This window comes from Phoca vitulina, unplaced genomic scaffold, assembly GCF_004348235.1.
Source record: "Phoca vitulina isolate PV1807 unplaced genomic scaffold, GSC_HSeal_1.0 scaffold8, whole genome shotgun sequence".
In the NCBI taxonomy this organism is placed as follows: Eukaryota; Metazoa; Chordata; class Mammalia; order Carnivora; family Phocidae; genus Phoca; species Phoca vitulina.
This window is the reverse complement of record NW_022589711.1, coordinates 25293020-25318456: the sequence shown is the minus strand read 5'-3', so window position 1 is coordinate 25318456 and position 25437 is coordinate 25293020. Positions and strand designations below refer to the sequence as shown.

At 39.9% G+C, this 25437-nt stretch overlaps 1 protein-coding gene and 1 non-coding gene across 2 annotated transcripts; one reads left to right on the top strand and one right to left on the bottom strand.

Annotated features, from left to right (window-relative positions):
• The first annotated feature begins 603 nt into the window (after positions 1 to 603).
• LOC116634160 lies at positions 604 to 707 on the top strand. Its single transcript, XR_004299873.1, has one exon. It is a non-coding gene; the product is annotated as a U6 spliceosomal RNA (small nuclear RNA).
• Positions 708 to 1041: 334 nt separating this feature from the next.
• Positions 1042 to 13785, bottom strand: LNP1 (leukemia NUP98 fusion partner 1). The gene is made up of 3 exons (XM_032406124.1): positions 13537 to 13785; positions 6196 to 6426; positions 1042 to 1946 (listed from the first exon to the last, which is right to left on the bottom strand). The coding sequence occupies exons 1-3, from the start codon at positions 13693 to 13695 to the stop codon at positions 1797 to 1799; spliced, it is 540 nt and encodes a 179-aa protein (XP_032262015.1). The 5' UTR covers positions 13696 to 13785; the 3' UTR covers positions 1042 to 1796.
• Between the last annotated feature and the right edge of the window lie 11652 nt (positions 13786 to 25437).

Genomic DNA, 25437 nt, shown 5'->3' with positions numbered 1-25437 from the left:
TGTTTTTTAATTTTATTTTATTTATTTATTTGAGAGAGAGAGTGAGCAAGAGAGAAAGAGAGCACAAGCCAGGGGAGAGGCAGAGGGAGAGGAAGAAGCAGGCTCCCCACTGAGCAGGGAGTCTGACGTGGGGCTCGATCCCAGGACCCCGAGATCATGACCTGAGCCGGAGGCAGATGCTTAACGACTGAGCCACCCAGGCACGCCTAAAGCTGGGTTTTTTAAAGGAAAAAAAATGTTCTCATCATAAGAAAAAAAAATGTTATAACTATGTGTGATGATGGATGTTAATGAGACTTACGGTGGTGATCATTTCACAAAGTATACAAAAATCAAATCATTATGTTGTACACCTGAAACTAATAGAATATTAAATGTCAATTATACTTCAATATAAAAAAAATATAGGGGGAGTTGTAGTATCTTTTCTTCTAGGGAAGAAAAACAGTGATAGCATATGGCCTCAATGTGCTAATTAACCCAATTGTGGTAATCATTTTACAGAACATACATATGTCAAATCATCATGTTTGTACAATTTAAAACATATAATTTTATTTGTCAATTATATCTCAATAAAGCTGAAAATTAAGAAAAAAAGAAGTACTCACTTCAGCAACACATACACTAAAATTGGAAGGATACAGAGATTAGCATGGCCTCTGCATAAGGATGACACGTGAATTCATGAAGCATTCCACATTTTTTAAATAAGTCATGGGATATAAGGTAAGCATGGTGACTATAGCTAGTAATAGTGTATATTTGCAGGTTGCTAAGAGAGTAGATTTTAAAAGTTCTTATCACAAGAAAAAAATTTTGTAACTATGTGTGACAATGGATGTTAACTAGACTTATTGTGGTGATAATATCACAATATATTAAAAATATCAAATCATTATGTTGTACACCTGAGACTAATATGACGTTATATGTCAGTTATGTCTCAATATAAAATAAAAATAAATAAGTAAGAATATGGTCTCATAAAGTTAAAACCCAGAGCATAAAGCTGACATCAGAAAAATCAGTCTCCACCCGTGTAAAAGTCATTATCATAAGCTCCTCCCAGCTCCTGCTTTTCTCATTCACATCCACTCATTTCATGCACATCACACACACAAACACCAACTTAGGAGCCAGAGCTAAAGGGAAATGAAGGTCCTGCCTCAGGTTAGGACCATGAGTCAGAATGAACTGGGTTCTGGCCCTAACTCTGCCACCTCACCGATGAGTTCCCGGACGTGCCTAAATTTCCATTTCCTCAGCTAGCAAGTGAAAAGAATAGGTCCCACCTTAGAGTAGTGAGGATTATTTTGGGTAAGGCATTGAAGAACTCGGCATAGTACCTGGCATGTTAATTACCAGTTCTCATTAAATGACGGCCGTTAGACATACTTACATAATTAGTTCTGAAAAAGAAGTAAACTTAGAGTCACATCAATGCCTTTTATTTAAAATTATTTGCAAGGTTGATGCGGAAGGAGAGTTAGCGAAGATGGGTGGGTGGCTCTTTAAATATCTTTCTTTACATTTTTAAGAACAACTTATTCTATTAAAATACCTTTCATTCTCCTTAGTCCCATAAAAGGACAACAGAGCAGATCACACTCTCAACTAAGACATCAGAAGCAGTCAGAGTCAGGTGTGAGTCATGTGGGGGAGCAGCGGCCCCGACCACCCCCTGCAGTCACTCAGCCTCTGCGGGCACTCCTTCACAGCTACCACCACCTGGCCTGGCGTACTGGGGCCCGAAAACCACAGTGGCACCGGAGACATGATGTGGAAACAAAATACTATTTGGGATCTTTTTCAAGCAAGGGGGGCATGTATGCTTCTCCATGTTCTTCCTTCCTAGGGTTCCTTTTTTCCTCCACTTTCTTTCGAGATTTCATCTCCATCCTCAGGCATTCCCTTTTGCTTCTCTCCTTTCTGCTCTCAGGTCCCTGAAAGAGAAAGTTCAGGAAAAGGGTAGAAATGTGCCGACAGCTGACAATGAGCCACATTTCTCCTAACTCTTGGAAATGAACAAAGCCCTGGTCATTTAGTAGACTTCCACATCTTAGTTTCTCATAATAAATTAGCAGAAGCCCAAGGGTGTTGCTAAAGGTTTCAGTCATAAATAAAAGGAATGGGGCTTGGGTGTCAGCTGACGATCTATGGAGGAAACTCAACCTGTACACAACTCTGAGCTATAGAGGGATGTGTTTCACAGTACGATATAATTAACAGTCTCCTGGTGCTTTCCGAAAAGGAATACGGCAAGTGAATCATATACGGAATGATTCTAACCTCCCAGTGTCTACTTCTTTAAATTACATTAACAGTAGGGTTTGTGTTAAGTTCTAATGTGAGGACTATGTAAAGAATGAAGTGTTAAGGAAATGACATCCAGGCACATTAACATTCCCCAGCTGGTTGCCCAGGGGTCCACATTCACTGATTTATTGAACACATACTACTGTTCTAAGATCAGGAGATACAGCACTAACTAAAAAAACCCTACTTCTTCGATATTACCCCTAGGGAGAGCATGACAATCAATAAGCCTAAAAAGAAACAAGAAGATCACAGATAGTGATAATTGCAATGATAATGAGCAAACAGGGTGACATGATAAGGAAGTATGGGGTGGGAAGGGGGAAGGCTTCTTCATTTCCATGGTTAAGGAGCGTCTTTCGAAGGAATTACTGACTAAAGAATGGCATTGATAAATGTGGCGATGGCATCTACCTACACTTCTATTTTTAAAAATAAATAACATCATGACTCTCCCCGTCCTCCATGTGAACTGGAAACGCTGGGGAACACCCAAACGTCTATCAAGTGAATATGCACTGTGATGAGTACCAATCAGATGAGCAAAATCATGACTCAACCCTGCAGGCTGAGTTATGAGGGTGTCTGATTACTGCGGTGATGTCAGCTACTCTTCAATGCTAAATTGTTTTTATACCTAGATTATTTCATTTCTATCTATATTGGTCCATGTGACTGCCAAAGTCACAAAGCGAAACAAATGATGAAGTTGAGATACAGGTTAAGAGAAACTTAAAAATTGTACTAGTTCTGTAAATGTGCCCCCAGATTATTTTCATTAGACCTAGCAGTTGTATTAGATCCATCAGCCTGATCAAAGTTCATATGTAGCAGTCATGAATATCTCCAGTACTTATAAGAGCAGTATAAAAAAGAGAAAATACAGTGATGATTATTTTCAAAATAAAGCAATGGCTTTTCCCTTATTGAGAATAAAGACTATCTGAGAAATGCTTGTAAATAATGAGCTGAAATCTTTTTTCTTGTATCATTATTTAGAAACAAAATGTAAAAATTATCAAAATAAGACAATTGAGGTTTTCAATACCAAAATGAAAGAATTTAATATTGTTGGTTGTGATCAGGTCACAAAATTAGTTTCCTGATCTCTTTTTTTAAGATTTTTATTTATTTATTTATTTATTTGACAGAGAGAGAGGGAACACAAGCGGGGGGGGGGGGCGGGGGGAGAGGGAGAAGCAGGCCCCCCCACCGAGCAGGACCTTGGGATCATGACCCGACCTTGGGATCATGACCCAAGCTGAAGGCAGACACCTAACGACTAAGCCACCCAGGTGCCCCAATTTCTTGATCTTTTTGATGCTGAAGGACATAAAATTTTAATCTACACATTACTCTACATTTGGCCCCCAGCCAAAATATAAATCAGTTTTAGATTTGCTGATAAACTACACTTTTTAGTGTAGTTAGCTTTAGAAAAGTATGTCAATTGTTAAATAAGAACACGTTTTAAACTATATGTATGCTCTAAATTTTTAATTTTACATAAGGATAAACTTTATAAAATACTCTTTAAAATTGATATAAAATAAAATATTTAATAAAAGTATTTATCCTATATGTTTATATATGTAACATGAAAAAAAATTAAATGATTTTGTAAATTCCTAGCAGGTTTCTAGGTATTATATGGAACTGTGAAAAGAGTTCTTGGGTCAAAAAGTTGAAAATGCTGTCTTAATTGCCTTGGTACTCAAAAGGAAGAGCTTGGGAAATGAAATATTAGCTAACATTTGATATTTTAGGGATAATGTGATAAGTATCTCTTTAAATAAGAGAACTGATTTCATGTTTACACACTGTTAGGGCTTATAATATTAGCGAATGGTATCGTGTAAGCAGTTACATAAGATGTGTTGTTACATATATAATTTTTTTCTGAGGACATCAGAATCAACAAAGAATAGTTCAGATTAAAATGTTTTTCAAAATACACTTATACTGTAACTCGCTCCAGAAAAAACTTAAGGCAGATATGTCTCCTGAATTAATATAATTAATGACTTGAACATGTAATTTTAAAACAGGAATTCTGGCACTCCTGTTATATTCCTGCTGAAAGCTCAGAGTCTAAATCTAGTCATGAGGAAATATCAGATAAACCTAAACTAGGCATCACTCTAAAAGATAGCTGGCCTGTATTCTTCAGATGTCAGTGTCATGAAAGACAAGGAAAGACTAAGGAACTGTTCCAGAATAAAATCAATCAGAGGGATGTGAAAATTGGTTGCAACACATGATCTGGAATTTCACAATAGAGAATATTTTTGAGACAACTGGCAAAATATGAACGAGATCAATAAATTAGATATAAAAGTATTGTATTAGTTTTAATTTCCTGAGTTTAATTATTATACTGTGTTTCTGTAACAGAATGTTCTCCTGTCCTTGTTTGGGGGCTTGGAAGGGGAGAGAGGACATAAGTAAATATAACACATTAACATTTGGAGGGAATCTAAATGAAGAATGGATTTTTTTGTACTACTCTTGCAATACCATTCTAAGTCTGAAACCATTTTTTTAAAACAATATAAAGAAAAGACAAAACAGGAACTCTTAATAAGATTTAGATAAGGTAACATATCGTATGTCACTAGTTTTTGATGTAGTGTTCAACGATTCATCAGTTGCGTATAACACCCAATGCCCTATTCCTCTTATGATCAGGTGGAGAGAGCAGCCTGCTGAAAGGGAATCATACACAGGGTCACTCTCTGATAAAAGTGAGGTGTCACCTACGAGGCAAAGATGCATGGTGACAGCACCAACAGCCATCACTGCTAAGCAGAAAGCACTGTGTTCAGACGGACAAAGAGGTAGGAAGCAGCCACACATCTTCCCCTCTACATTCACAGAGCGTAGCTCAAGAACCAGGTGGCAACACTCCTGGTCACTTATTTGTTCTGCCTACTACATGGCAGAGACATATTAGTATTCCTGTTTTGCAAAATAAAACCAAAACCAAAAAAAAAAAAAAAAGTTACTTTGCTCAAGGCCACTCAATGAACATGTTGCAGAGCTCAAAAACTATCCCCAAATTAATTGATCCTCTAGTGTATGACTTTAGGTATCAAGTTTGGCATCACCAATGGAGTTTCTATTCTTCACCCATTTCATGTCTATCTCTCCTTTGTGCTTTATTTAGACTCCCACAGTCACTGGGAATGCCTGGACAGCTCCTACTCCTGGAATCTTACTAGTGTTTAGAGAATTCCTTCTGCATACTTTTTAGAAGTATAGGGGAGGGTGCCTGGGTGGCTCAGTCAGTTAAGCGTCTGCCTTCAGCTCAGGTCATGATCCCAGGGTCCTGGGATGGATCCCTGCATCAGGCTCCCTGCTCAATGGGAAGCCTGCTTCTCCCTCTCCCTTTGTGCCTCCCTGGCTTGTGCTCTCTCTTGCTCACTCTCTCTCTCTCAAATAAATAAATAAAATCTTAAAAAAAAAAAAATAGAAGTACAGGGAAACACACCACCATCATACACTGTTTGCTACTGGATTAAATACGAAAGGACAGGAACAGTTGGGGTAGTTTTTCCATTCTTCAAAGAGTGAAAGAAGAACAAGTCACAATTATTTATAAGATTGACAAAGAGAGTCTCAAAGAACCAGAGGACCTTGGTAACAAAAACATTCCACCTATGGTCCTCCAGGAATTCTTCCTATACCAGGTGTCTCCAATAAAAATAATAAAAAAAACATATACATCTGGGCTATCTAAAACTGTCATTTTTCAAAGACCTCATCACTAGGCTGTAAATGAAGAAGTTAGATTTGTTCTCCTCAAACTTGGGGAGGACGAACCCTTTGGGTTTCCTTTTCTAAAGTGGTTAAATATTCAATAACTCTGTTACATACCAAAGAGACAGAGCGTTTGGTTCTAAAGCACAGTTGCTGTTCAGAGGACTCTGAAAATGCTTGAATTTTGGAACGGGAGCTTCCTTTTGATTCCAGTGGCTCCTTGAATGACTCATCCACTGAGCATTTTCTGTAATCCAGCATGTGGGTATGGCATCGAAATCCTTGGTCCTCATGAGAATGCCTTCTGGGATGGCTGTCAGACGATGTGATTCTGGGAAGCACAGGAAACTGGGAATACAGAATAAAAATTTTTGCAATATAAAGAGATGGTACAATGTTAGCACAGGGACAGAATATCCATAAATTACCAACTAAACAAATCTCATGTTGAACTGAAATTTTATCTTTTTGATCAGTAGGGCCTTCCTCCTACAATGAAGTAGAATCAATTAGTTAAAACATTAAGTAGAACATCCCAAGTCTAGCTTTGTTCATCCTTTACCATGAGGGTAGAATAATGAAGCATTCCAAGCCTTAAGCTGATATGTAAAAAGAATTTCCAAAATTATAAAAAAAAAATTTAATGAAGCCATAAATGTTTAAGAAATAATACAACGGTGAATAGTTATATGATTTCTATACGGAGAAAGAATTTCTAAGCAAAAGAACAATGGGAAAAGTCATAGGAAATATTAATTTAATTACATAAAAATAAAGCCAATGTGCATCACAAGCAATATAAACAAAATTAATGGTAGATTTAAAAACTTAAAAAATATTTGCTGCATGTCAGTAATGTTTAATAGATATCCTGAAAATAAATAAGTATATCTCACATGCATACAGGGAAACACAGAGGTCATATAATACAGTAACATCAATGTTAAAATCACAATTGGAAAATAATCAAAGGACAGACAGCTCAGAGAAGGCAATTTTTGAAAGAAATGTTCTCTCAATTTTTCTCACTTCCCAACCCGCTCCAATTCAGCTTTTGCACGCAACACTGATTTTGGTCAGGATATTGATCTCAATGTTGCCAAATTCTGTGCACTTTTGGTCTTTAATCATTCTGTAGCATTCAATCCAGTAGCCCGTGTGCCCCCCCACCCCCAGAAACAATCTTTCCTTGTCTTCTACCACTGCACCCTTAAGGGTGATCATTCTGCCACGGTGTTTTAGACATTTTTGCTCACTTCTCCTTCTAGCTGCTCATAACTTTTGGAGTTCCTCCAGGTTCTAAACTAGTCTTCCTTCCCATCCTTTCCTTACTCACATCACACTGTCTCCCTAAATATCTCATCCTCAGGCTTCAATTTCTAGCTATCATCTGATTTTCTAATTTATGTTGTTAGCCCAGACATCTCCTCTGAGTTTCTGCCCCCTCAAGTTCCCTCTGGCGAAGTATCCCACTGGCACTCACCCTGACTTGGGCAAATCTGACTTCATCACCTCTCCTCCCCAAACCTGCTCCTCACGTGTCCCCTAACTTAGAAGATGGTATCACCATTCACTCAGTTACTCAGACCCGTAACTCAGGAGCTACTCTTCACATTCTCTTGCCAAGTCAGTAGATTCCACCTCTCCAATGTCTCTCAAAAACTATCCATGCTTTCCCAGCATCACTGTTACTACCGTAATCCAAGCCACCCAGATTATAGAAGGAGCCTCCCCATGGTGGACATCCTATATCCACTCTTACCCATTTATTTTGTCGTTCCCAGAGCAGCCAGAGTAGTCAGGACACCAACCAAGTCACATCTGATCACTTTTTATTTTGTACCTCATTTTGCACCACCCACACTTTCATGGATGGCCTCACTGGTTAGTCACTTTCTCCAGCTCACTTTCTCCTACCCAACACAAGGGGGTCCTCTCTGCTCATGACTGCGCACCACCCCACCTCATTATCCCAGGACATGGTTAATCATACTTCAGTCATTCTGCACTTTCACAGAAACCCTTCCCTACCACCCTGGGTGGTTCGGGTCCCAGTTCGATGCCCTGCTGGGGTCTCATACTTCTCCTTTATGATACTTATCACAACCATAATCAATATTTTGGGTGATTTTGTTACATATCTCTCCTCCATTAGACTATATGCCCCATCACATCAAGGGCTATGTTTCATTCTCTGCTAGAATCCCAGTATCCAGCGCTTTGCCCTATTCACAACATAAGTTCATTAAATATATACTAGATGAGGGGCACCTCAGTCAGAAGAGTATGTGACTCTTGAGCTCCAAGTTGTGAGTTTGAGCCCCACGTCAGGTGTAGAGATTACTTAAAAATAAAATCTTTTTTTTTTTAGATTTTTATTTATTTATTTGACAGAGAGAGACACAGCAAGAGAGGGAACATAAGCAGGGGGAGTGGGAGAGGGAGAAGCAGGCTTCCTGCAGAGTGGGGAGCCCAATGCGGGGCTCAATCCCAGGACCCTGGGATCATAACCTGAGCCGAAGGCAGACGCTTAACGACTGAGCCACCCACGTGCCCCAAAAATAAAATCTTAATTAAAAAAATTTTTATATGTAAGATGAATAAATGTAAAAGAAAAAGAAATACCAGCTGGTAAAAAATGTTGATGCTTACTAGTAGCCAAAAACTATGGAAAATGAAATAACACACAATTTTGTCTTTCAGGTATCAAAAAAAATGTTATTTAATGGTACCAACACTGGCAAGAGTGCAGGGAGATAGGCACTTGTCTTCCTTGCTGGTAGGACTACAAATATGTACATCCTTCCTAGAAAGCTGTTGGCAATGTGTGTCAGAGGGCTTAAAATATTCCCCTCCTTGGATCCATCCATTGCATTTTATAATTTGCTGAATTGTGTCCCCCTACCCCAAACTCATATATTGAAGTCTTATGTGAGTACATCAGATTATGACTATATTTGGAGATAGGGCCTCTAACAATTAAGTTAAAATGAGACCATTATGGTGGGTTCTACTCCAGTCTGACTGGTGCCCTTATAAGAAAAAGAAATTTGGATACACAGAGAGACACCAGGGATATGCTTACACAGAGGAAAAACCATGTGAGGACCAGCAAGAAGGTGGCCATCTGTAAGCCAAGGAGAGAGGCCTTGGAAGAAACCAAACCTGTTGACACCTTTATCTCAGACTTCTAACCTCCAGAACTGTGAGAAAATAAATTTCTGCCCTAAATCACCCAGTCTGTGGTATTTTGTTATGGCAGCCTGAGCAAACTAACACACATATCTAGAAATTTTCTCTCAAACAATAATCAAAAATATGGTTAAAGATTTGTAAAGCTACTAAAAGATAGGAGGTGAATTTGTATATATTATTCCATTTATTATAGGTAAGACATGGTACTGGGTGCTTTGGATAAATTGGGGAACCAAACAGGCACAGTGTCCCCCTCTTGGGGATTATTTTGGGAGATGGAATTTATTTATTTATTTTTAAAGATTTTATTTATTTGACAGAGAGAGACACAGTGAGAGAGGGAACACAAGCAGCGGGGAGTGGGAGAGGGAGAAGCAGGCTTCCTGCTGAGCAGAGAGCCCGATGTGGGGCTCGATCCCAGGACCCTGGGATCATGACCTGAGCTGAAGGCAGATGCTTAACGCCTGAGCCACCCAGGCACCCCGGGAGATGGAATTTAAACAAATAGGGCATATGCCTACAGCCCTGGCCAAATGCTATAAAGGGAAAGTTCAAGGTGCACAGAGAGGATATAACAAGGTAAAATCATGTATGTTCGGGTGGGTGTTGGAGTGGCTAGGAGGATCAGGGAAGACTTTTGTGAAGATGTGATGATAAAGATACAATCTGAAGGATGAGCAGGGTTAATTAGGGAACAGGGAACAGTTTTCTGCCTCAGGATGAGCCCCATATGTTCAGAGGCCCCTGCCACAGAAGAGCTTGCTGGAGTGGAAGGAAAAGAAGCCTATTGAGTGTGAGCATCTGGGAGAAGGGAGTGGTGGGGAGGGCTTGAAGTAGGGTAGTATCATAAGATGGGCAATCTTAAAACATACCCAAATGTTTTGAAAGGTTTTCTTTGTGCTGTGGGATTGGTTTTTTAGTATTTTCCAAGTTTTCTGCAGTGATGGTGTATTATATTATCAGGAAAAAAATGATACTTTCAAAATTTGAGACTGAGACACGGAAGGACAGATACTGAATGACTGCACTTACTTGAGGTATCTAAAATCGTCAATCCCATAGAAGCAAGAAATAGAATAGGGGTTGCCAGGGCCTGAGAAAATGGGGAAATGGGACGTGGCTAATCAATGGGTATAACATTCCAGTTATGCAGGATGAGTGAGCTCTAGAGATGTACGGTACAGCATTGTGCTTCTCATTAACTGGATTGCACACTTAAAAATCTGCCGAGAGGGTAGATCTCACGTTAAGTGTTCTTACCACAATAAAACTTTAAAAATGAAATTTAAAAATTTGAGGCTGGGAATGAAATGAGGTTGTTTATACAAACGTTCTCTTCCATTGAGAGGCCTAAAAAGAACAGCAAATGTTTTATCACAACATAAATGGAGTATATACTTAATATCTCCTATCAGATAGGTCTTTTGGTTCCTTTGTTGTGTTGTGTGACTTTGTGGGAAACAGGCTTAAAAGAGCTCTCTCACTGATTACAGGGAGAAGTTCCCATTTTTAAATATGTGTATGTACCACGCAAGCTCTACTTTTTGGGATTTTATATGCCCTTCCAACGTAATTTTCCTGGCAAAGACATGAAATAGTGCCCTACATGCATGGCTTGCTTTGACCAAGTATGCCCTTGCCACCCCACAGCCACAGACTAGGCTTATAGCTCTCTCTCCCACACTGTGTGGCAGGGTCTGGCCCATGGAATGGGATCCCTTCACTCCGAGCTCAGCAGCTGGGGTCCCAGACGGCAAAGCAACAAAGACAAAGCGTGCTGCCCGGGCTGCCTTCAGAGCACAACGACCCAGTTCCCTGACTGCGTACAGAAGAGTGTGCCCAGCACCACAGCTGTTTCCACTGTGACCCCAGAAGACAATTCCCAGCGAAGAAAAAACCCTAGGCACTCTTTGACCCAAGGCATAGAAGAAATTAGTGTGGGGTGGGGGCAGGCGGGGGCACCTGGGTGGCTCAGTCATTAAGCGTCTGCCTTCGGCTCAGGTCATGATCCCGGGGTCCTGGGATCGAGCCCCGCATCGGGCTCCCTGCTCATCTGGGAGTCTGCTTCTCCCTCTCCCACTCCCCCTGCTTGTGTTCCCTCTCTCGCTGTGTCTCTCTCTGTCAAATAAATAAATAAAATCTTTAAAAAACAAACAAACAAACAAACAAACCAGAAACCACATTCAAATGGGAAAGGAAGGGAAAGCTCTTCTCTTCCTAAGCATGTAATATGGACGGATATAGGTTATTAATAGGTTATGAGAGGGAAGAGCCTTAGATAGGAGCAGTGGCGAGAGAGAAAAAGAGACAAGGCTAAGAGTAAGCTTTTCTTTTTAAGTTATTGATTGAGCTCAAAGCAAAACACACACACACAAAATGAAAACCTAATTGTTCTCTGATCTCTAAAGTAAGAAAAATCAGCACATTTTAGAGTTAGAAAAGTTAACTATCCAACACAGGCTCTTGTCATAAATATATGGAGTTCTGTGACTGGAACTGGACATTCAGACCCCTGACTATTTCCCAGGATCTGCCCACGTCACCCCTGGGTCCCCTGCTCTGTGTTCTGCCCTCGCACTCTCTACTCTATTTGGTCAGGTGCTCATTTTTATTCCATGCTTTGTCTCCTTAAATAAACACATACTTTCTGCATATAGTCTGATAATTTTGGAATTCACTGTTGACTTAGAGAATCTAAACAGGTTAATTCAGGCAAATGCCCGAAGCTAGTATGAGCAGGAAGAGATATACGGACACTGTTTACAAATGCCCCATATAACAAATTCTGCTTAGTCCCAATAGTTTCAGGCAAACAACATTGCAACCTAAAACTGGATTCCCTAGTGGATTATCTCAGTTTTAAAGGTCTAATAGATGCTAAAATTTATTCAACAAAACTGTATTTTATAAGTCATTTGTTTTTATTTCATATTTTGTTTTCATATTTTCAACAGTACTAAAGGGCTGTTGAGATAAATAGCAAATCACAGTTTTTCTCTTTGTTTCTTCTTGGTTCTAGCTATCTGGAAACTGGAAACTAATTGTACTTCGGGTTCACACATTGTGAATACCTCACTTGAAGTGGAACATAAGAGATTAAAATGAGAGTGTGATAAACAGGTGTTTATTTATAACAGAATCATGGACAGTTAGAGCTAGAAGAGTTCCCAGAGATCATCCTGTCCAGCCTCTCTTCTTTTTTACGTAAGGAACCTGAAGCTCAAAGAGCTGTTGAAACTTGCCCTTTGTCCCTGAGTATGCATTTGGTAAGAAATCTACTTTCAAATATTTGTGTCTTAAAGAGGTCTCATTCCTCAATTTTGCTGGTCACGGGGAGTAAAAGAGATTGCCATACCCACCGTAATATCCCTCATAGGCATTATGCATCTGGGAACTCTGAGGCTAAAACTGAAATAAAATAATATTGCCCCAAAACGTACATGATTCTGGGGTTGACAGAAGCAAGTTGGGGAGGTATTCTCTATAGCTAGAATCCTAAGTGACCTGCAAAAAAGAAAAGCTATATTCTTGCTCTGTAACTGTGAAGCAGAGGATGCAGGTCTCTGCTGCAGAGTCTTCTAGCCGTGCAGTTGAGTGGAGAGAACTGCTGCTTGCACCTGCCGCTGAGTCCTCACCTGGTTAGGCCCACCCGTTCTGCTATCAGGAGCTTTCTCCTGCTTCCATCTTGCTCCCTAGACACTGGGTGCTCTGCTGCCCTATGGAAAAGTAGTGCTGAGGGCAGAAAAATTTGGGTTCCCTCTCCCCTCGGGAAACCAAAGGAGAACCAGAAGAAAACGTGTATCAAATTTATCAAAGGTAGTGATTTATGATGTGGAATCCCCAATTCTTTAGAGGTCATCAAATCACAGAGCTATTTTCAGTATTTCAAAAAGAGTAGTGGAAATCACACATTGATCCATGCCTGATGCTACACAGACTAATTTATAACATCAAGTTTCTTTCCTTTGGCTGGAATCATATTAACCCTCAGGAGGATTGTCTCAGGTTTATCAGGAGCTCTGAATAGTAGTTAAAGATATCTTAGGCTACTAAAAATGAAGAAATCTTCACCTAATAAATGAAAATCAGGTCCCCTGGAGGACAAGATAAAATAATAAAAGGGACTTTTGTGGGTATAAAAGGTTTAGAAGTACTGATTTTTAACCAGAGAAGATTTTATACCAAAGGCCTCTTCAAAAATTATCTAATAGAAATTCCCCTCCCCTAGTCCAGCTCTCCCCTGGTTCTCTGATCATAACTCACTGGGCAGGGCAGGGAGGTTTTCCTGTAAGTGGCATCTTGTGATCTGTGGCGGTCCCGGAGTCCTCTCTCATTCTCTTCTATCCAGCTGTGACCCCAGAAGCTGCTCATCCATTTGGCGAAAGACACATCATCATCATCATCATCATCTTTGTGCTCCATGAGTAGGTGATTCAAATTCTCGAAGGCCTGTCCCTAAATTTGAGAGAGAGAAATATCATCCAACAGGGCTGACCTGATGAACCTGAGGATCTCCCCCAAAAGACAAAATGAAACTGGTATTTTCAAATGCTCTCCGATAATGGGATCCTTAAGGGAGAAAGATTTACTAAACAACCATTTCATCATCAGGCAGCCTCGGGGAGTGTCTATTTATAAATTGTGCAGCCCACATTCCCTCCCCTCCCCCTGTCTTTTTAAAATTGAGGCTTTTTAATCCTTCCATTGCTGGGGCTTGTGTCTCCAAGCCTAAGGGTGGGAAGCACAGTCCACTGCCTGGTTTTCCCTGTGCTCTGCTGCCGATACATGTGATGGCATCTCCAGCTGTCAATGATGATGGAGCATGACCCTTATAATATGCCTGTCAGCTCCAGGCTAGCTCTGAAATGGGGCCACTTACAAGGGACAGACTGACTACAGCCTGCAAGATGGCCAGCTATTGGCATGCTATATCTACTGCCAGATACACTCCTAATAATAAAATTGATATTGATACAAAAATCCAGCTCCTGGGTTTAAGGGAACAGGTTTTTTAATTGATGTATTATTTATATCTGTATAAATCGTACATGTATATTGTACAAACCTTAAGTGTATAGTCTGATGAATTTTTACATACATGTACCCGCATATAACCACCACCATGCAGGTGAAGACATAAAACATTTTCAGCACCCCAGCTGGCTCCCTTTTTCCTTCTTCCAATCCATCCTCCCTCCAAAAGGTTATGACTTCTGACCGCTATCACTACAGATTAATTTTGCCTGTTTTTGAACTTTCTTTCAATGGAATTATACAGAATGTATTATTTTGTGTCATTCAACATTATGTTGGTAAGATTTATCCATATTTTTGTGCTAATGGTAGTTCATGCTTTATAGTAGTACACTGTATGAATATCCCACATTTAAAAAAATCCCTCTCTCGCTGTCTCTCTCTCTGTTGGAAAATAAATGAAATCTTAAAATAAATAAATAAATAAATAAATAAATAAATAAATAAATAAAATAAAATAAAATAAAATAAATTCAGTCTACTACTGATGGTCATTTGGGACTATCATTTGCGCTGTTTCCAGGTGAGGTGTTATAAATAGAACTTCCGTGAACATTATAGTCCTTGTTTTTTAGTAGGCCTTTTTTTTGAGATAACAGGACTAATAAATTTATTAAGCCCCTCCTTTGTGCCAGGTATGAAGTCAAATATTTTACGTATGCTATTTTCATTATAACAACACTGTGACTGGGAGATTTGTCTCACATTTTATAGATAAGGACATTGAGATTCAAATAGATCATCACTTGCCTGAGGTGAAATTACTACTAAGCAGCACAGCCAAGTCTGAAGCAAGGAGTAGAATAATGAAGTCCAGACTCTTCCACCATTCCACCAGTATTCCAAGAAACCTTTGATAATAAAGCTTGCATTCTTAGACGGAGTTATTCCTGTTTTCTACATGAAAACTCTTCCTTGAGCTACAAAAAGACAGGCTTAATAATTGTGACCAGTGTTCCCAGAGCATGGCACCACAATTTCTAAGTTACTAAGGAAAAGCAACCAAAGCATAAAATAGCTTGCAACATTTTTATTTCTTGTTTTAAATAGTGAGAGATGCAGGCTTGTTACTTTGTAATACTTTTATTACAGAATGCAGAAAGCCTGCTTCTCAATGACCCAGATGAGAAAGGAAAAGTTATAACTATAACCATATGCCACCACTATTGATTGTCTCTGTTATTAAAGAAAGAAAGGTAACTTCTCTTGGGGAAGCAGGACCAGGTATGTCCACAAAACTTAACTACAGATAAACCTCTTCTTTTCTATTCCTCTTAAAACAGAAATGTCTTTTCTTCCAATTTCAGAAACAAAAATAAATAAATCTATGATCAGGGGATGGAAAAACCAGAACAGGTCATACCTAATTATTGCTTAGAAGTATTTTGAAGAAAAGAAATACGACTTTATTTTAAAACTTCTTCGAGGGGCGCCTGGGTGGCTCAGTCATTAAGCGTCTGCCTTCAGCTCAGGTTATGAACCCAGGGTCCTGGGATCGAGCCCCGCATTGGGCTCTCTGCTCAGCGGGGATCCTGCTTCTCCCTCTCCACTCCCCCTTCCTGTGTTCCCTCTCTCTCTATCAAATAAATAAATAAAATCTTTAAAAAATTAAAAAATTAAAAAAATAAAACCTCTTTGAGTGACACCTATCTCTTGGAATTCTGAACCCTTCTTTTAAGGCCTTATAGACAGAAGCAATTTAAATATTGGAAAATGTGTATATATAAATATGGATATTTATTATGAGGAATTGGCTCATGTAATTATAGAGACTGATAAACTTCACAATCTGCCATCTGCAAGCTAGAGACCCAGAAAAGCCAGTGGTGTAATTTAGTCCAAGTGTAAAGGCCTGATAACCAGGGGAGCCAATGGTGTAAATCGCAGTCCAAGGGCAGAAAAAGTTGAGATGAGATATTCCAGCTTAGGCAGTGAGGCAGAAAAAAAGAGCAAATTCCTCCTTCTGTCTTTTGTTCTATTTAGACCCTCAACTGATTGGATGAGGTCCGCCACACTGGGGAAGACAATCTACTTTATTGAGTCCATAATTTCAAATGCTAATTTCATCTAGAAGACACATCCAGAAATAGTGTTTAATCTGGGCACTCCATAAAACTGACATGTAAAAATTAACCATCACAGGCACTAATCCCATTCATGAAGGCTCCACCCTCTCATCTATTTACCACCCAAAGGCTCTACCTCCAAACCATCATATTGGGGATTAGGCTTCAACATATGAATTTTTTAGAATTACAACATCCAGTCCATAGCAGGGTACCACATAAACAGCACCCAGTAAAAACCGGGGGCACTAAGTCTCTAATGAGCATGTAGACAACATTTCACACATGTTGCCAAAACTCATTACTGGAAGAATTAAGCACATCCTATAAGGCTTCAATGGGCAAAGAAAAAACAACAAAAGAAACCTTTTGGAAGCTTGTGCCTGGCTTTCTTCAGACTTTACCCAATATGCCTTTCCCCTTTTTGGATTTTGCTCTGTATCCTTTCAGTGTAATAAATCTTATCCATAAGTATAACTATATGATGTGGATTCTTTTAGCAAATCCTTAAACTGGGGGTGACAGTTGGTGTCGGAAGTGGGATTTATTAAAAACAACCCTGACTCATTGAAATATAGCTAAAACAGGGCTTGGAGAAAGGAAGTATGAAGGGGATATAATTATGAACCTTCACATCCCAATGGCTACCTAGTCATCTGTGGTATGAAACAGCAGCTGAGATGATGTCTGTTCTGGAAGGTGAAGGTTACCTATGGAATTTGAAAATGATAGGTCCAACCCTAGAAGAATTGAATCCATTGGTCGCTTTTGGCCGTGGTAGCTAAGGTGAAGGAATTAAAAAGTACAGTCTGGGTGATGTCTTTAGGTTTTGTTCTGCCCCTCAGGTGGGAAGAGAAAGGGTCCAAACACTCCCAAAAAACATTTCGGGTGAGCCAAAATGTTGTATGTTTGTATTGCTCACTCCTCCAAGTGGGAGGAAATAAGATTAAGTCAATTCCAAGGCTGGCACAAACTTTAGACAAATCAGAAAAAAAGAAGAGGGGAAAAAAAACACTCTACCGACTGGTGCAGCAGCCTGCTGCATTCCAGCTGGGATCTCTCAATAGTGCTAATTTTAATCCTGGAAGTGTTGAATTTACTGCTAAGGTTTGAGTAAACTTGCAAAAAAAAAAAAAAAAGTGAGAGAGAGAGGGAGAGACTTTCTAAAATGGCTTTTTATTTTGTAGCTATTGCTTCTGGGTATATGATTTTAAAAAACGGTGTAAAGTATCATATGCCTGTAATTTCATAAATGCTAAAGGGATTATTCCAATCTGGGAAAACTGCCCAATAAAAGGTGTTAGTAGAACAGGACTTCTTCCTTGGATGGATTAAAATTTAAAATCTTTGAACATCTGAGTATTGAAATCTTCATAACTGATTATTGTTCCCATGATTTTTGCCTGTTGGAGCCTATGAGGAAAGGCAGACAACATAAAAGGAGAAATAATCTTTTTGAATTTTAAAAAGCAGTTTTTAGTTTGATAATAAGTTTCTGTAAAATCAGATGTCTGACTCTTAGAGGCTGATGATTTTCTAGACTAATTGTGCATATATTTGAGTAGGTCAATTTGGATTCTAAGACTGACAAGATAAGAGGGGCTTAGAAGAACTTGGAACTCCACTGTCTGACCCTGTAGTCTCTCATCTTTGCTGCTGCCAAAGAAGAAAAGTCACTGGCTTTTTTGGAATCCTGAATTCAGAGAACCTAATTGCCTGGATCTGATGGTAGGCTGAAACCTAATAACATCTGTAACAGACTATTTCAATCTTGGAAAACAGACATAGACTCAATGAACAGAACTGAGACGCTGGGACTACTACAGACTTAAGACACCCTTCCGTGGGGCCATAAGCTATAAAAACATCATGGATGCTGGCTGGACCACATGGGTCACCTGCAGATGCCCACAGAAAAGGGCTCATTCTCTGATGAGACCATCTGAAACCAAGCTGCAGGTGGCTGTATATTTCTAATGTAGGGACTAACTGCATTTGAGATGAATGATCCCAAGGAACCTAACCTGTGATTCCTGTTGCAAGCTGTAAGATGGAAGAGAGCACAGCATGGAGAGTAGGACCTCTCCACCCACTCCCAACAGAGGGAACTCTCAACCCCTGCTCAGGAATGTCTCACTGCTGTTGACTTATGTCTGACTTTCAACATTATTTGAAATTTGCAACAATAGACTGATAGCCTGATTCAGCTTTACTCACCTTTCTCCTAAGTTAGGCAGTTTGATTATTAAATATAGCTATTCCCAAAGACAGAGTGTTCTTTTTCAGGCTTCCTACTGAATAAATGATCAGGATGAAAAGGATGGGGGGTTATGTAAACATGTTCTGAAAACTTTTGAGAATTCAGGATTTTGTCCTAACCAGTTCCTGATCATGCTGTGTCTTTCTGGTTAAGTTACAGTAACAATGTTTTTCTATGTAAATTCTTCTGTCCATCTGTTACAAATTTCTTAAATCATCACTGATTAAGTGGAGCACAGGATGTCAGATAGTGAACTGTGGCTCAACAACAGATACAAGAAGAACTAAAATAGAGAAGTTTATTACTTACAAGTCCTGGAGGAAGTGCCTGGCACACCTTGAGGGGCCACGTGGGGAAGTCAAGGCAGAGTGCAGAGAGAGGCAGACGCTGGGGCATGTTTTTATTAGAGTCTGCAGGTGGAGTGCTTTGGGGTTCCCAGGGCTAAGGTTAGATTGGTCAATTGAAACCAAAAGGGCAGGGTTTGATAAGCCACAGTGGAGTCTTATCTAAGGAGCCGCATGGGGAGAACGCAGTGGGGACAGGGGAGATGGTTGATCACAAGGGCTGTTGGGGAAGTGATAGCAGGAACTTACATGTGCTTGTGACTCTGTGGACTGCTATCTAGGTCATGTGCTTAGGTGAGGGGACTAGTGTCAGTTTCAGGGCATTGTTTGGCCAAACAAAATGAGGTCAAGGCAGCAATACCATGCAGTAACTTAGCTAAATTCTCGACACCCTCTTTGCACCCAACCCCTTTTGATGGAAGATGAGAATAAAAAATGATTGGGGAAAAAATGTAAAGTAATGATTATTAAATAAGACACACTGATTTTGTAATAACATAGAAAAAAACAAAAAACAGAAGCTCAGCGCCTGGGAGATGCAGGGAAAGATGCGTTAATGATCTCTGTTTCTCATAACTGCTCTGTTTTTCAGAACTGCTCCTGAATGCCAACGTTGGCTTCCCAGGATGCTGTGAGGTCTTGAATTCGAACCGACTCCTGAGCCTATGATCACACCTGACAGCACTGACCGTGGGACAGCAATGGTAGGCCCAGTTCCTATGTTCCCATGAAGAACTCCTCTAGATGTTGTCCACATTCATGAGGCAAATGAGCTGATGCCAAAGACAAGCAAAATTGCTGAAACAGTCTTCTGAAAGTCTCTCTAAAACCAAGGGCTCAACTGCATTATTTGGACTGGACAGAGAACCCTAGGGCAGAAGGACCCACCGTGGGAAGGCACACCAGGGGCCCTGTTAACCTCTAATGCCTAACTACTGTCTGTCTTCATTGGGGACCTGCCAGTTGCAAGGTTTTTGTTCCCAAGGGTACTCCCTGGGATTATGCTTCTTGAATGTGTACCTTGACTTTCATGGCTTGCTCCAGTCCTGAAAGGCATGCAGGTCAGCTTCAACTTACTAGCCAGAGTCCTACTGTGCTTGAATGGACGGTTCAGGCCAGGTAAAAAGGTTAATGCAAAAACTTCGGGAGAAAGCCACCAGGGTTTCTAAGATTGACCTTTCATGTTGACGGAATTTGTTTTAATTGGCTAAATCCAAGACCCTAGAGGGCATAAGGGAGGCAGTCCTGGCAAGACGCTTTCACCCTGCCACAGGGGGTCCTACTGATAATAATTTTGCTCTAAAAAAGCCTTGGCCAAATGGGGTGGACTTTGGAGAAAGGAGTTAACATAGCAGCCTGAGACGACATAGCCTGAGAAAAGCCTTCTTGCTTGACCCTTAGCTGGCATCTGGGAACTTGACTGGTAAACAGTTCCTACAGTAATATAAAACTTACCCTAACTGATGAGTGGCCTAAGCTGCTTATACAACCAATAGTTTATGCTGAACAACTGCATTATTTTCTGGAAGTCCGGAATTTTTTGTACAGGCAAGGCAGTGTGTGCCTGCATGACCAGCTTGCAATAAAAGCCTTGGGCTCTGAGTCCCCAGTGAGTTTCCCTGGTAAATAACACTTCTCATCACTGGACGAATTAAGGATGTTTTATGTGGCTCCATTGGGAAAGGACTCTTGGAAGCTTGAGACAGTTTTCACTTTGCTGATTTTAATTTGTGTCCTTTCAATACAATAAATCTTAGCTATGAGTATAACTACATGCTGAGCCCTGTGAGTCCTGTGAGTCACTGAACCTAGGGCTGGTCTTTGGGACCCCCAATACAGGAAGGAAAGGGAACTCTTCATATCTTTGGCCAAAAATTCTCCCAAAACAACAAGATATAAAGGTACCCCCAAAAGAAAAAGAATTTGGTCTACAGTATATAAAATCAATCCACCTCCATTTTTCTCCTAGTTAAGCCCATTTCCTTCAATGTACGGGAAAGATGGCTCCCTGCTTTGCCTGGACTAAGGTTCTTACAGCAAACCTGGAGCAGCAAAGCAGCAGCTGCAGGTACCAGCTCTCGGCAACTGGAGGAAAACTCTCTTCCAGCCTGTTTTGGGAGCCCTCACACAAGAGGAGGCCATGAGCCCCCCGGGAGCCTGGCCCCAGCTCTCCCTGGCAGGTGCTTGGACACCTGCCCTGAGGAGATGCTGCAGGGCACGGGACCAAAGGGAGCTGCCCTTTTGACCCTGCTCTAATGCTCTGCCTTGCCAAGCCCCTGCTGTGTACTCCAAAGTGTCAAGTGGCTGAGACAGCTGTAGTTTTCTAGAGAGCTTGTGTGTGTATTTTCTTATCATGCTCAATGTGAAAGAAATTACCTTCCCTTAGATGGTAGGAAGCTTGTGGTGCGCGTGTTCTCATAAAGCAATCAGACATCATGGGTGCCCAGGTAATCAGTGAAAATAATCCTTGGGCTGTGTACCAATGAAGTGGCTTTTCAATGTCCTAGTTCACATTTGCTGCTTCAGAAGACTGTGATCATGGGGGGATGGGGGGGTGGAAATGATTTTCTCTTTATTTCATTCTCTCTTTCATTTAATTAACTCCCTTTATTTGTTTCAATGCATTCCTTTTACTTAGTTCATTCTCCATAGCCCCTATTTCTACAATAATTTATTTTTTTTAGTTCATTAATTTTTCTTGCCAGTTAAAGGGAAGAATTATTCCCCACACTATTTTCGAGCTTGCCTGAGCCACTCTCATCTCAGAAAAGAAATGCTATGTACAGGAGAACTAAGCTGCTACATCTTTATATATTTATATAGAGTCAAAATACATCAGTGGTTTTTACACAGTTTTTACCTGCCAGAAAGCAGTGCTTGAATACTTGAAACTGTGTACTGTTACATTTAATGTCCTGATTGTCAGAATGTTCTTTTACAGGTAACATGTTAAAACCCCGTCATCCATTTCCATGATTGTTACCAAGTTACACTGTGAAGTTTGCCACTCTGTTGCTTGGTGATTAACCAAGTGTCTGAAAGTATGTATTACTTGAGGGTACTTCATCATCATTTCTTACTCTAAAAAGTTATGTAGCTTATATTATGAAAACTATTTTTTAAATATACTATGTTGATGTAAAAAATATCTGAGGGGGTAAAAACATGTGTTTTCAGAGGTCTGCCTACAAGAATATTGGTTATATAAATATCTAGTTACTTTGGCAGTAAGCATCAATAAGTTCTGCAGGATTTGGGCTAATGGTAGGCTTTACAATAGTCAAAGTTGTTAGATGTTGGAATAGGTTTTTGTAAGACAATATATCATCTCTTCCACAAGAGACCTTGAAGCACAGTATTGATTCTCATCTACCAGAGATGGAATCTGTGCAGCTTTGCCTCCAGTAGTGCTATTAATTGCATGGCCTCTCGAGGTCTTGTTGATCCCTGGGCAGCTATTATTCCAAAACAGATTGAACACGCTATTTGTTAAAACTTACCGCTCTGTAAAAAAAAAACTTTGCCAGTTTAGCTCATTAGTGTGTTAGATTTCAGAAAAGGCTTCTTCCCAGCTATTAACTACAATTTCAGAGAATCTAAGGGTAATGTCTCAGCACTTTTTTTTTAGTCTGAGTCTACAGCCTCCCCATAGAAATGCCCCAGAAAAGAATCGAGGGAATTAAAGAATCCCATGAGTCTCACTTCTAAGAGGGGCAAAATTTTGCAATGTAGAATAACAGAGTGGATCACCAAACATTTAAAGGAAACTGTGACAAAATATTTGTGACATTTAGAAAAAGAAATTGGAAAGGTTAAAGTTTGAGTCAATAAACAATGAGTAGGGATGCCTGGGTGGCTTAGTTGGTTGAGCGTCAGACTCTTGATTTCGGCTCAGCTCATGATCTCAGGGTTGTGAGATAACCACCCCGCGCCCCACATGCCCCACCCCAGGCCCAGCTCTGCACTCAGCAGGGAGTCTGCTTGAGATGCTTTCTCTCCCTCTCCCTCTACCCCTCTCCCCTCCCCTCTCTCTCTCAAACAAATAAATCTTTAAAAAAAAATAAAACAATGGGTAATCTTCAGGATATTATAAATAAAAACTTTAACAAAGCTCCAGAACAATCTTTTCTGAGGATCAAATGCCATATACTCTTAGTATGAATATGGTCTTTCTGGAAAGAAATACAGCAAGATGAATTAAGAAGATTTGTTTTAAATATTCACGTTCTTTGACCCAGAAATTTCTCTTCTTAGTATTATAAGTATATAATCAGAGGTATGCAGGGGATATTTGTTCATCATAACATTGTTAAAAATAGCAAAAATGTGGGGTGCCTGGGTGGCTCAGTTAGGTGTCCCACTCTTTTTTTTTTTTTTTTTAAGATTTTTTATTTTTTATTAGAGAGAGAGAGTACAAGCAGGGTGAGCGGCAGGTAGAGGGAGAGGGAGAAGCAGGCTCCCCGCTCAGCAGGGAGCCCGACGTGGGGCTCGATCCAGGACCCTGGAATCATGACCTGGGCCGAAGGCAGCCACTTAACCGACTGAGCCACCCAGGCGCCTCTAGGTGTCCCACTCTTGATTTCAGCTCAGGTCGTGATCTCGGGGTTGTGGGATTAAGTCCCCCGTCAGGCTCTATGCTCAGCATGGAGTCTGGAGTCGGCTTGTCCCTCTCCCTCTCTCTCTGCTCCTCCCCCCACATGCCCATACTCTCTCCCAAATAAATAAATAAATAAAATCTTTTAATAAAATAAAATACCAAAAATGTGGAAACATCTTAAAGGCACAATTGGAGACCATGCTAATAAATTATGGCATATTCATACAACAGTATTCTATGCAATCATAAAAAACCAAGGGATTTAATGACACAGGGAACTTCTCAAAATAAAATATTTGGTGACAAAATCAAAATATAATAAATTGTGATAGTTAATTTTATTTGTCAAATTGACTGGGCCATGGTGTCTAGCTATTTGGTCAAACACTATTCTGGATTTCCATGAGAGTGTTTTTGGATGAGATTTACATTTTTATATGCAAACAATGAATCATGGAACATTACATCAAAAACTAATGATATACTGTATGGTGACTAATATAATAAAAAAAGATTTACATTTTTTAAAAGTATAAATGGTTATTTATTTATTTATGGCAAATAAAATTTAAAAATTTTTTTTAATTTGAGTATAGTTGACTCACAATGGTACATTAGTTTCTGGCATACAACATAGTGATTTAACATCTCTATATGTTATGCAATGCTCACCACAAGTGTAGCTGCCATCTGTCACCATACAATGCTATTACAGTACCATTGACTATATTCCCTATATTATACCTCTTATTCCCATGACTTGTTCATTCCATAACTGGAAGCCTGTATCTCCCACTCCCCATCATCAATTTTGCCCATCCCTTTGGCAACCATCAGTCTGGTCTCTTTTCTTATAGGTCTGAGTCTGCTTTTTGTTTGTTTATTCATTTAGTTGGTAGATTCCACATATAAGTGAAATCATGTGGTATTTGTCTTTCTCAGTCTGACTTATTTCACTTAGCATAATACCCTCTAGGTCCATTCATGTTATCACAAATGACAAGATCTCTGGATGAGATTTATATTTCAATTAGTGGATTTTGAGTAAAGCAGATTGCACTCCATAATGTGGGTGGGCCTCATTTAACCAAATAGCCTGAATAGAAAATAAGATTGACCTACCCCAAGCAAGAGGGAATTCTAACAATAGACTGCCTTTGGACTTCAAGTATAATATTGCTTCCTCTGGGTCTCCAGCCTGCTGGCCCACCCTGCAGATTTTGGACTTATCAGCCTCCATAATCATGTGAGCCAATTGCTTAAAATAAATCTCCCCCTCTCTCTCACTACATGACACACACCTACATACACACACACACACACACACACACACACGCACACCCTTCTGGTTTTGTTTCTCTGGAGAACCCTAATAGATACAGTTTATTAGTATGATCTCAAATGTCAACTACGAATCATGGGATTTCAGATAATTTTGTTTTGTTCTTTATGCTTTTTTTCTATATTCTGTAAGTGATCATGTATCACTTTTGTAATCATGAAAAGATGTTATTTTAAAATGACTCCTGTATGTCATACTTAATGGTGAAAGGCTGAAAGTTTTCCCCCTGAGATCAGGAAAAAGGCAAGAATGCCCACTCTCACCACCTTGATTCAACACAGTGCAAGAAGTTCTAGCCAGTGCAATAAGGGAAGAAAATTAGAGGGGGGTGAGGGAAGGCATACAAATTTTAAAGAAAGAAATAAAATTGTCTCTATTTGCAGATAATGATTGTCTCTATATAAAACCCCAAGGGATTTACAAAAACACTCTGAGAACCTCTAAGTGAGTTTCAGCAATGTCCCAAGATATGGGTTCAATACAAAGAAAAATTAATTTCATTTCTACATACTAAAAATGAA

What these genes read in the sequence shown, in the direction of transcription:
- LNP1 (XM_032406124.1), bottom strand. Translation starts at nt 13,695, where the DNA reads ATGGAGCACAAAGATGATGATGATGATGATGATGTGTCTTTCGCCAAA. An exon ending in AAACCTCCCTGCCCTGCCCA is followed by an intron (nt 6,427 to 13,536) that starts GTGAGTTATGAT and finishes CTGTATTCCCAG; the next exon opens with TTTCCTGTGCTTCCCAGAAT. An exon ending in CCAAACGCTCTGTCTCTTTG is followed by an intron (nt 1,947 to 6,195) that starts GTATGTAACAGA and finishes TTTCTCTTTCAG; the next exon opens with GGACCTGAGAGCAGAAAGGA.